Here is a 12,152-nt window from a genome sequence, read left to right on the forward strand (position 1 = left end):
AGAAATTATAGTAAGGGTCAGAGGAGCATACTGTTAGATGATGCAGCCAATTGTTAAGATTAAGGGATTGCTTATTACTCCTATAGTCTTTAATGTAAAAGTTAATAAACTAATTTGAGTAGATTAAAAATACTAGTTAAATTAGTTAGGGATAATTAATTTGCAAGTCCTTATAGTTTCAATCAATTTTGAATCAAATCCTCATTATTTTTTTCTTTTTATCAGGATCTTATACTTTCACCTGTTTTTAATTAGATCTTTGCATTTGTTTTTTTTGTTATCAAGTCCTTATAAGTTCATCTTATTTTTAATTAAGTCTCTGAATTTTTTATTCTTTATGTTATAAATTCTAATAGTACTATTCTATAAAAATAAAATAGTATATATTATTTAATATTAGTTTATAAACAATAATATTTTAGAAATAATGAATTGTTATAATTTTAATTTTTTCAGCCAAAAAAAAATTAATTGTTCTAAAAAATTTTCCTGAATTAATTAATTATATTACTTATTTTTTATTATATAATTATTAATTTAATTTAATTATTAATATTTTATATTTCAATATTAATATATTTAATTAAGTTTATATTTAATTAATAAATAAAATTAAAACTAGATGGACCTGATTAAAAATTTAGTGAAATTATTCTGCCATTGGACGTTCGTTAATTTAAAAAAAAAAAAAGGAAAAAAAAGAGTTATTAGTAGTTTCAGCTTTTATAACCACTTTATTTATTACTTTATTTATCTTGTCTTCTTTTTCCTTCGTTCTTTTTTGTTACTGATGGATCTAACAGCCTCCGTCTAAGCTTTACCAAAAAAGAAAGACCCCCAAATAACCTTATTTAGCCTCACACATCTTGCTGCAAGACAAAAAGAGACGCTCCCAAACACATCACAATCAAATGGCCCTCTTCAGAAGAATGGCAGCCATTGTTGCTGCTTTAATAATAATCACAGCGTCCTCATCCCACAGCACAACATCAGCCAAAGCCCCGCCATCTCCTCCGGCTCCCGGCGGCATGGCTCCGGCACCTGCAAAGGTGATTACAGAATGCTTCAGAGCCTTAGTGAACACATCAGATTGCCTGAGCTTTGTGAAAACTGAAAGCAACCTCACAAAACCAGAAAAAGGATGCTGCCCGGAGATCGCAGGACTAGTAGAGAGCAACCCCATTTGCTTATGTGAGCTATTAGGGCATCCTGAAGCTACTGGTTTCACCATTGATGTCAAGAAAGCTCTCAACCTTCCTTCTCTTTGTGGAGTGTCTTCTGCTCCTAATGTTACTTCCTGCTCAGGTATCCCTACTTAAACTTCAATCATTGTCTTCTCTGAGTTTCATTTTTGTTCGATCTGTTTAGTTTTTTCTGAGAATCATGATAGATAGTAATCTGATTCTGGGAATCAATCTAGTTTCATCATCAGGAACTGGTTATTTGGTCACTGTTAAAATTTAGAGAATGATTCAAAAGAATCCTAGACATGCTAGTTTATACTAGTGATGCTGGCAGATCCAATAATCACGGTATTTTTTTGGGAAAAATAATTTTTTTTTAATCAAGCTAAAGCTGGAGTATGTGCAGTGCACTGTCTTCGATAATGTGATGTCATTTGCAATTTCATATCGACAGTGGTCTAATTTTTTTTTCCCCTTTCTCGAAAATAAGTCCCAATTTAATTAGCAATTTTTTTTGGGCAAAAGGACATGAATTGAGTGTGTGCAATTATTTTTCTCCGATGCAACTCTTTTTTAACTATATGCAATATATTTTTCATTATGTGGTATTGAAAATTTTTCTGTGTAATTGACGGTATGTTGCATTCAAATGAGGAAGAATTACATTGCTGAAGATAATTGTGCCAAGTCTTTTTACCAAAAAGGTTTGCCACATGAACCAATGGGCATTTGGTCTGGGAGTGGAGATTAGTTACTCATATTGTGATAAACCGATATTTGAATTTTTGCTAAGAGATATGTTCACGTTTAGTCTCTGATAGTTTCTTAGATAAGATTGCCTCTAATAGATAATATATATCGAAAAAAAATTGCCCAATGAGAACATTTTCCCGAATTCTCCTTTTTTTTAATTAAATGTGTGAGCGAATATTTATTAAATATTTACTGTTATGAGATGCAGCTGCAGGAGTGCCAGTGTCGTTGGCTCCAATAAGTCAAGATGCCATGTCTCCGAGTAAGACAATGAAATATTTCCATTATCATTATTATTACCTTTTTTGCTGATATTACCTTTTTTTTAAATAAAGAACTCATTATTCTTAACCTTTTTCTATATCATGCTCCTTTTGATTGTCCCCACCATGTGCCACGCTACTTTTATTTTTCAATTGATGATTGATTACACTCACATGGAGCTACTTATGTAACTTTACCATTTATGTTAATTTTTCAACTGCTCCGTACTCCAAGTAATTAATATGAATTTTGGCCAAAAAGAAGTAACTAATTAATAAATCTGATGAATTTTCTTACCCACAATTCATATATTTATGTATAACCAATAATGGAGAAGAAAATGAATTGTTGTGTGTTTGATTAAAAGTGGCTTCAACTTTTTTTAATTAATTTTTGAAAAATTGAATTTAAAATATTTCAATATGATAATGCATGATCATAATCTAGTATTAGATTTTTTTTTTAAGAAAAAAGAATAAATGAAATATTAACGATAAAAAAAAAATCCTTTTGAAGAACTTTTCCACATGAGAACCAATTTATTAATCTCTTTGCTTTTACTGCCATTAAATTGCAGACGATCAACCAAGAGAAGGATTGGCACCAAGCCCTTCAACACAGGAATCAACTTTGACTTATCTTCCAAATGAAGACGACGAAGATGCAGCTTCCACCATTAGCAGACACTCTAAGCTCAATTTCATGTTCGGCTTCGTCATTGCCATCATCTTCACCTTAAATTATGATTCCTAAACATCATTAATTACTATGTTCTTAAAACGTCATTTTTAGGTTCATACAGTCCCCATTTAGATTCACTGGGTCGCCCTCTCAAGTCTTAGCTTTGAAGTAGCGGTAATAAAAGTTATTTTTTATCTAATTTTTGCAAACTAATATTGGGGTAACATTGTTTTATAGAAAAGTTAGTTTAACAAAAAATTTGTTTGGATGGTATATTACTTTAATTGTAACCTAAATTTTGTTGCATACCAAAAAGCACTTATCATACTGGTAAAGGGTTCGTCCAATTTAACTAGTGGTCTTGTCTTTAAGTGCCGGAGATGTAGCAGTGTTAAGAATACCTGGTAATAAGATTTTAAAAAAGTACTAGATGTTAGGAGGCCCAAAGGATTATATTTTGAAAAAATGTGAAGGGGACAATAAATTTATTTATTGAAAGTTGCTTCTTGGGGCAGGATACGTTGTCGGATCATATATATAAAATATACTACTTGCATAATAAAACCAAAACCAAAACCAAATCCAAATCATCTAACTCATTGACAAATGACTTATGTATGGCATACATCAAATTCGCAAGTGGATGTATAACAAAACAAAAAGAAGGACGAATTTGGTTTAATTCACAAATTTCATAATAATTAAAATAGATTAAGAATTCATCAACAGAAGAATAGTAATATAAGAAAGACTTGGAAAAATTGACTTCATTATTATATATTTTCTTAGCCAGAGGGTTTTCTTGAGATCCGAGAGTGCTTATTCTCATATTCAGACCTTCTTCAATAATACTACCATCGACTTTAGAAGCCTCAAATCTCATTACTGAAGTTTCCCCTGTGCTCTGTGCTGTCTCTCTGTGTGCTCCATTTTCCCGGTAAGAGCGTGCGTTGATTCATCCTTTAAAGTATTCTCTCAATTTGCTAACTTTGATTTGTTATTCTCCTTCCCCCCCCCCCTCAAAGTGATTGATTTGAACAGAAAAACTGAAAAAAGAAGACTACTCTCTTAGCTTGTTGAAGCCTGAAGGCATCGTCAAGCAATCTGCAATCTGCAAAAATAACTTGGTAAGTTCATCACATCACCTTCCCTTTTTATCTCTTAATTACTTACTTTTCGTTTATCATAGCTAGTGTTTTTATATTATAAGTTTATGTGCCTCCTGTGCTTCATAAGTCCTGTCTTCTGCTTCAGTACTGAGACTTAAAGTAAACGTTATTAACTCCACTGTATTACTATGATGAGATACCTTTAAATGATTCTAGGCTTTATATCGTGACAAATAATTTGTAGGGAAAATTATCCTAAGATTCCAAACAAGGAACATAACTATTGAAAAATCTCAATGATAAGTGAGCAGTTAAAATCTATTATTATTTCTTATGATGTAACTTGTCATTAATATTTACAAGCTACTTAGTTGTTGTGAGATTTTTTTAATAAATATATTTCTTATTTGGGACTTTATAGTAATACTCCCTAATTTGTATGTAAACCCGATTTTTTTTTATGATTGTGAATGTTTTAACTTAGATAATATATACTTGATAAATAATCTCTTCAAAAATAATATTCAATAATACGGTGAAAGTTTTACCATGCTAGTTTTTGTACCGTAGGCAAAGAAGACAAATTAAAATCGTTCTCTTTATTTTCTGATTAATTGCTGCACGATTCTATACAATGTTATCAAACTCACGAGTTTAAACAAACTCGTGATAATGATATAAATTCGGATTATAAACTCAGATCGTAAACTTGTAAGAGTTTACTGTTATTAATAAACTAGTATTAAAAGTATATAATCAAATAATTAAGATATAAAAATGAGATCAATTTCATTTAAATATACTTTAAATTTAAATAATTGAAATTATATCTATCAATGTTCATAATTTATCATATTCAACAAAAAAATTTCTATAAAATTCACATATAAAGTCACTAAACATAACCAAATCCAAAAATTTAGCATGAATTTAAGAGCGAGTTGACACGATTTTACAAGTTTAAAATGTAAAAACGGTAATCTCGGTAAATAAATTCGTAAGTTTAACCGAGTTTATAGTTATTATGAGTTTAAGAGCAAATCGACATGATTTTATTAGCTAAAAATATAAAAACATCAAATTCGGAGAGTCAATTCACGAATTTGATAACAGTGATTCTATGTGCTCTTGTTAATTAATTACTTTAAGGTATATTCACCTTATAATTATACATTCCCCTTGTTCTTTTTTATTTTTTGATACGCCGGAAGGAATATTCCCCTTGTATGTATCTTTCCTTTGGTTTAATTTCATTGTTGTGTTTATATTTTTCGTTTTGCTTCTTAAGTTCTTTCACTCTTGTTTCGTCGTTCTCTTAACCTCTACCAATATATATTGAGAGGGTTAGAAAGACATAGTATTATGATATACTCCTTTAATCCTAAATATAAGACACATTTTGTACTATAAAATAGATCTTATATTTAGAACTGGAAGAGTATAATTTATTATACCTTCTATTATGTTGTTAAAAATCAGCTGAAACCTGTTATTAAGTTTTGTTCTTTTATTTTGCAGTGTGCCCTGATCTCTGATCATATTTAGTTCTTCATTGTAGCTGTCACGCGTCTGATTGCTTTGTCTTTCTACAAAATTAACAAAAAAATTTACAAAAAAAAAGCAAAAAAGAAGACTTCAGTACTTCACCGTCCAAGAATCATCAGAGCAACGTCGGCACCTCTGGGGGAAAAAAAACAGAGAAGGTAATTATATATTTTGATCGTGTCAATCTTACTGTCAATGCGGATTAATTGCTTAATTAAAGCCTAGGAATTCATCAACAAAATAATAATAAAAGACTTGGAAATTTGACTTTGTGAGTCCAATAATTGAGGGCACATACAGTGAATAATTATAGATATTTTTAGCTTCTTTAAATCTCGGGAAAAGACAAGGAGAGATTAATAATATCATTCTCTTATATGTGCTGATTTTCTTTTATTTGTTTGTATGGCAAGATGATTAAAATTCCTTTTTCTTTTTTCTTTTGGCAGGTTTTATACACTGATTAGTTCGTGTTTGGGTTCTTGATTTATGGTTTTCCATTCGGTGGATTGTTTTTAATTTCTACAAATTAAAAAAGAAATGTCAAAGGATCATTCAAAAGTATTGGAATCTCTCAAGAAAGGTTAATATTCTGGTCCTTGACCTCTACCAATATTGAGCCATTTGGTCGTGCATGTCTTATCTCAAATATTGTGTTGAATAATTTATATATAAACACGAATTTTTTTATAACTATTGTAAATATTCCTTTTTTGGCCAGCAAATTACTGTAAATATTCAAGCTAAATATAATACTACTTAATGTTTAAAAAAAATCGCCATTCATGACAATTCATAACTATATTTTTCAACATTTAAATTTATTTCGTTCAAATTTTATGATCTTATTTTTTTATAATATATTTTCACTATCGATTTTATCTGATACATAATAATTTTATTTATGATAGTTGAGCAATGTAGGGTGCTCAAGTTTTAAATTTAAATATTTAAATTATTATTCAATCATATTTTTTGTTCTTGTAACGTAGATTACCAGTATTGAAGGCTAATTAAATAAATCGATGAAACTATGTGACAGAAAATAGTTTGAAAAAATAGTTGATGATTTAAAACCTTTAAAATTAGCCTTAAGAGGGATAGGCGTGGCTAAATAGCTTAGCAACCTACTTAATTTAAATTTATTCTTGAGCTTGTAAGCCCAAATTTTGGCATATGACACCTCCTTTCATACACTGATTTTTCTTGCTTTTATTGGGTCCAATTTGGCTCTCAAATACTTTCACGTCAATTTGGAATAATTACAAGTCAAAATAAACGGAAATTTATGAATTCAATCATGAGGTGTAATATTTTGTATTAATCCGCTAAAATCTTCAAATAATTATTTCGAATGATCATCCAAATATTATCATTTAAGGCATTTGCGTAATTTTTGAGTCATGGAATTTGGCCAAATACGAAATAATTAGCCAAAAATAGGCTTTTAAACTCAACATATTTTCTTAAGGTATTTTATTTTAACCTTTAGTGCATCCACTGGGCCTTAAAAATCACTTAGAAACCTTTTTCCTATTTTCCCTGAATTTGCCTAATTTTCTTCTTCTTTTTTTTGGCTGGGATCATTATTGACCTGACGCATATGTCGCATTAATATGGATTTCAACAAGAGTTTTAATGATATTTTCGTTTTATTGGTGACATTTATTTCAATTTCTTTTTCCTTCATCAGGGCAATAATCTCACCCAAAAATTTGGGTATTTGTCTTTTTGTTATCTGCCTTGAGGACTCAACAGAGGTAATCGTTTTATTCCTTCTATAATATTACTTTCGGTCTTTAATATAAAAGTTAGTTGACTATTTTAACTAGATTCAGAAAACTAATTAAATTAGTTATTTGTAATAAATATATGCAGTCTTTCATAGAATATCGTTGCTAATCAAGTACATTGGCTGGAACTACAATTATTACAAAGATTATCTTGAAAAAAAAGATAAATATGAGAGACAAAGTAAATTATGATTTTATAATTAGAACCAAAATAAAAGTCAAATGAATCATTATGTTAAGGACCAGAAATAGCATATAATCTTCTCTAATTTGTGATTTTTACGAATATCATGGTTTGTATATATGCATGCGCCTCTCTGCTTCCGCATTCCTTGCTCAGCATTCAAAACGCTGGCGGTCACACTCCGCTTTCCGTGCATAGATGGAACCCATCTCAAATCATCCTACTTCTTTAAAACAACCTGTCCAAAGTTTGTATGATTTCTTTTCTTGCAAATAATAAAGGCAAAACAAAAATACGAAGGTGATACTTGCCCCATGATAGATCCATCTAACCTAGTGAGAGAGCAGTATTGCAGCCACAAACTATCCTCATAATCAGCATAAAAGGACCATACATTAGATTCTCAGCTAAAACAATAGCAAGTAGATGCATAATTACATTTCAAACCAAATCTAGCCTCATTCGACTCTCCTTTCCTTCCAATTCTTTCCCATGTAAAGGAAAGTTAACATATATTCCAGAAGCTCTCTTCAACCAATTTAGCTCATCAAGATGATACAATTAATTCTTCAATAAACAAAGCAGGACCAAGCAAGAATTAGCATACCTTAGGGACATTCGGTTCTTCAAAAAGCCTCCATCACCATACTAGTACCACCTTACATACCGTTTGGTACGAAACATTGAAGAATAAGAAATAAGGATTGAGAAAATAGTATTTAGTATGAGAAATTACTTATTACTTGGAATTGGATGAACTCATATATATAGGATTGAGGAATACTATAAGAGAAGGTGTTATTTCTCAATTCTACTTTCATGGGTTTATTTAATTCTATATAATAAACAATTACTCATGTCAAAAAAATTTTAATGATTTTTTAAATTACAATCTTAATCTTATTCTTTATTTTTAATGCTTCGTATTAAATGGGATCGTCACCGAACACATAACCCACGAAGATAGCTTCAAACAGACCTTCAATTGCTTGCCATGTTTAAATCAGAAAAACAGAGCTCTCATTTTGACATTAGTACAGCAGAGATTGCTTCTGAATACTTTTTATACCAGCGATTCTACTAACGAGGCGTCGGCTTCAGCAGACCGATCATCCTCACCACTCTTCAATATCTGCATCGCGATCTTTGATGATCTCAATCTCCATTGCTCCGACGTCTTTTCCATTACAGATTTGTCTTCAACTGACTTGGCTTTGCCTTGGCCATCATCTTTCGGTCCTAATTCCTCAGATCCATAAAACAATCGCTTCTCCATTTTGATCCTAATAGGCTCCAAAAAACGCAAACCACAACACACACACACACAGAGGTCTCCTCAACTCACACACACCACCGGACATCCTCTCCCACCGCAGTTGCCGGAAAAAGGCGGTGGAAAAAATGCTCCCACTCACGGTGAAAAACAGGCTCCCACAAAGGTAAGCCCTGTAAGAGAAAGGAAGGGGGAAGAACCCCCTTCTAAAAACTATCCAAACGGCCATATTTTATAAAATCATTTGACCCTTAACCAAACACTCATATTTTGATAAAATCAATTAATTATGGGACCCTCAACCAAACAATCATTTATTGTGACTCTGGTTTGCCCTATTTTATTGACAAGTTTATCCTTTTATTTTGCAGTTTGCTCGCGCTTGGATTCTTCTTATTAGCTTCTGCTTATTTGATAGCATTGTGCTTCTAAATAATCTTTTTCAAAAAACAAAAGACAAAAAAAGACACTTTTCTGTTCAAAGCATCATCAAAGGACTTTGAATTCTCCAGAGAGGAAAAAAGTAAGAATATTTAAATTTTGGTATAACGGGATTGACATATTTCTCTTTGCGTTAAGTCGCAAATCGCAATGGATTCGATCGCAGTAAAGTTATAATTTTCTAACAACTTAATATTTAGAAGCAAAATTCCATTTCGTGAAACTTTAATTTCTTTTATTCCTTCAGGTTTGCATTAGTAAATTTGTCTTAGATATAATAATTTTATGGATTAATATAATCTTCAGTTCTTTACATTTATTCTCATTTTAATTTTTGTCCCTTAAGTTTCAAACTATAAGTTTTTATTCCTCACAGAACAAGACAGAACAAAACATCTTGGTTTTGATTGAATTACAAAGACTAATATCAATCTATAATATTAAATCAAAATCAACTACAAGCCGGCTCACTTGCACCCCCATAATGGCTCCTCACTTAAAATACTGTTCTATGAACAGTACCAGCTTAGGAATAGTAGCGGCTCAGTTTTGGGCTGCGCCTATTTTTAATTTTGTGCATAGTATTTTTTTTTTTCCCAAGTACTTTTTTTTAAAGTGTCCAGATGAGAGTTTCAAAATTTTAAGTTCTCTCCATTTCAACTCTTTCTCACTCTTCGGTTTCGAAATCTGCAGGATTTCTTTATGATGCTTTTTTGACTTCCTCCCCACGTTATATCCAAAGTTTTAAAGTATAATAAACAAACAAAAATTAATATTAGAAATGTATATGATGATATAAATATAAGAAGTAAATATAAAATTACTGCACATATATTTACGGATGGCATTAATATTAACAGTTTTAAATTAAAAATTAATAGATGCAGAAAGTACTTGAATTTTAATACGGTTAAAAAATCAATATTTAAATATTTTAATGTTTATAATAATTTTATCTTTGAAAATATAACAATATTATAATATAAATATTTTTTGACGTAGTAATATAAATAGTTTTGCTTACCTTCATAATATAGTAAAATTTTCAGATTTTTTAAAATTTGTAAATTTTTGGCTTTTGGAAAAATGAAAAAAAAATTAATTATAACATATCCCAAAATTGACTGCCACACGCTTCCTCCCTGCAACACGCTTTCTGTAGTCTTGATAAGTCGTATACTTTTCTCCGTTGCCCTCATTTTTTGCTTCGAGTTTCATCTTTTCGTCATTTTAGCTTTAGTTATGCTCTTAGCAAGTTCTCACAGGTTGTTACCAGATGTGGACTCCTTCGCTTCTTCTGCCTGGTAAATCATCTTCTTTCTATTCTTTATTTTTTACTCTCTCCTTCGTGTTTCCCATTGTCTTTTCCCATTCCTCTTTTTTCCCCCTCTTCTCCTCAATTTCCCAGGTGAATCGTTCTTGCAAAACCGTTGTGGGAGCTTGAGTTTGCGGTCTTCGATGTCGGCAACCGTTGGGTGAGGGTGGTGATAGATATTGGTAGGACGCTCTCATATAACAGCAAGGAGTGCTTCTGGAGCAGAACCTACAGGTAGATCCTAGCTTTCTTCATCCTAGCTTTCTAAGTTTCACCTTTAAATACTAGGTTTTAATTCTTTTTCTCGTCTAAGTTACAGTAGCATATGCTGATGCAGGACTTATTCCTAAACATAGTGGGCTAATTCTCATTTTGTAGTCTCATTAGTGGACCCCGGCAAAGCACACAAATGTTTTCACGAACAACATCTTTGGTTCAAAGGTAATTATGGCTCAATAGTGCATTCACCCCAATATTCTGCCTTCCAGTATAAAAGAAAATTAACAGTCAGGCATTTTGCAAAACCTTATATATTCGCTGTCAATGAAAAGGAGTCCCATGTAAATAGAGTCTTATTGGGTGAATGAAGATGTAAATAGAGTCTTTAGTTGAGGTAAGTTCTTTCCTAATTCGCTTCAACCTCTTTTTTCTTTATACTATTTGGCAGTAGTTTCTTGACTCATTTCGGTGTAAGCAGGGCGTGAAAACACCGTTGAACGCACGAATATGGTTGTGTTTGATGATGATGTAACTGCACTTTGGTATTTTTTTCTTCCAGAATGAATACACTCTTTGCATTTTCATGTGTTCTGTTGTTTGTGACCAATTCCCTCATATCTTGTTTCATCTTGTCATAAAGATTAATAATTTTTTTATGGTTGGTGCTTTCAAAGGTTTAATGGTCTCTCTTTGTCATTCATTTCATAAAAATCGAGTGTTTAATGTAGTATGATTGATTTTATAACAATGTTTTTTTTTTCCCCGCAGGGATAGCTTCTTGGCAAATTACACAAATGCTACTAGAGTGTACTGGAACCCTTATTTTTATGAGATCATGTATCTGAAGAGAGAATTGTTGAGGCCCGCTTAGAGAAGATGAATATGATTTGGAGCTGTATTAGGGTAGTTAGGGCCATAGCTTCTGTATCTACTGGTTTTGGGCTATAAGTTGATGACAAATGTTTTGTTAGGTCCTTACTGGTGGTAATCATTCATATGTAATGGGGTACTTCATACTTAAGTTTGTATGGGTTGTTGGATGTTTTAACTTATATGGTGTATTAATTATTGATATATTAGTTATGACTTTCCGCGATGCTTACGCGCTGTATATGATATGCATGAGCTTGTATTAGTTATAATTATTAGGCGGATTATATGTTTGCTAATTATTCACAACAACATGAATGACTGATGAATGCTACATATATATATGCAGGGAACGTGTTCCCTGCATATATATATGGTTCAAGGAAGCATTAATATCAGCTTTAGCAGGGAACAGTCGATTGTTTGAGTACTCAACGTAAACATGATTATATGGTTCAAGGAAGCATTAATATTTTTTTTTTTGTATAGTAACAAAGGTGTTGGTGACGGTATTTAAATAG

At 31.4% G+C, this 12,152-nt stretch overlaps 1 protein-coding gene and 2 long non-coding RNA genes across 9 annotated transcripts; all 3 read left to right on the forward strand.

Moving 5' to 3' along the window:
- The first annotated feature begins 829 nt into the window (after window positions 1–829).
- On the forward strand, window positions 830–3,003 carry LOC114756616 (xylogen-like protein 11). 2 transcript variants are annotated; one of them, XM_028945562.1, is made up of 3 exons: window positions 830–1,305; window positions 2,146–2,202; window positions 2,782–3,003. In XM_028945562.1, the coding sequence occupies exons 1-3, from the start codon at window positions 912–914 to the stop codon at window positions 2,952–2,954; spliced, it is 624 nt and encodes a 207-aa protein (XP_028801395.1). In that variant the 5' UTR covers window positions 830–911; the 3' UTR covers window positions 2,955–3,003. The 2 variants fall into 2 exon arrangements, with proteins under 2 accessions (XP_028801395.1, XP_028801394.1); XM_028945561.1 differs by having other exon boundaries at window positions 831–1,305; window positions 2,146–2,199; window positions 2,779–3,003.
- Window positions 3,004–3,595: 592 nt separating this feature from the next.
- LOC114756619 (uncharacterized) lies at window positions 3,596–6,164 on the forward strand. 2 transcript variants are annotated; one of them, XR_003741485.1, is made up of 4 exons: window positions 3,596–3,819; window positions 3,908–4,009; window positions 5,510–5,694; window positions 5,986–6,164. It is a non-coding gene; the product is annotated as an uncharacterized LOC114756619 (long non-coding RNA). The 2 variants fall into 2 exon arrangements; XR_003741484.1 differs by having other exon boundaries at window positions 3,596–4,009.
- A 4,333-nt stretch (window positions 6,165–10,497) lies between these two features.
- On the forward strand, window positions 10,498–11,930 carry LOC114756605 (uncharacterized). Of its 5 annotated transcripts, XR_003741477.1 has the most exons (6): window positions 10,498–10,531; window positions 10,636–10,776; window positions 10,880–10,983; window positions 11,094–11,155; window positions 11,240–11,303; window positions 11,530–11,930. It is a non-coding gene; the product is annotated as an uncharacterized LOC114756605 (long non-coding RNA). The 5 variants fall into 5 exon arrangements; XR_003741480.1 differs by lacking the exon at window positions 10,498–10,531 and having other exon boundaries at window positions 10,553–10,776; window positions 11,237–11,303; XR_003741476.1 differs by lacking the exon at window positions 10,498–10,531 and having other exon boundaries at window positions 10,553–10,776.
- The last annotated feature ends 222 nt before the right edge of the window (window positions 11,931–12,152 follow it).

The sequence above is a fragment of the Neltuma alba genome, unplaced genomic scaffold (genome assembly GCF_004799145.2).
Source record: "Neltuma alba isolate B1F8T4 unplaced genomic scaffold, ASM479914v2 tig00010438_pilon, whole genome shotgun sequence".
Lineage (NCBI taxonomy): Eukaryota > Viridiplantae > Streptophyta > Magnoliopsida > Fabales > Fabaceae > Neltuma > Neltuma alba.

Excerpts from the sequence above, each read along its gene's own strand:
- LOC114756616 (XM_028945562.1), top strand. The coding sequence starts at position 912 with ATGGCCCTCTTCAGAAGAATGGCAGCCATTGTTGCTGCTTTAATAATA. Across the intron at positions 1,306-2,145 it reads TAATGTTACTTCCTGCTCAG|CTGCAGGAGTGCCAGTGTCG; the intron begins GTATCCCTACTT and ends TATGAGATGCAG. Across the intron at positions 2,203-2,781 it reads AGATGCCATGTCTCCGAGTA|ATCAACCAAGAGAAGGATTG; the intron begins AGACAATGAAAT and ends AAATTGCAGACG.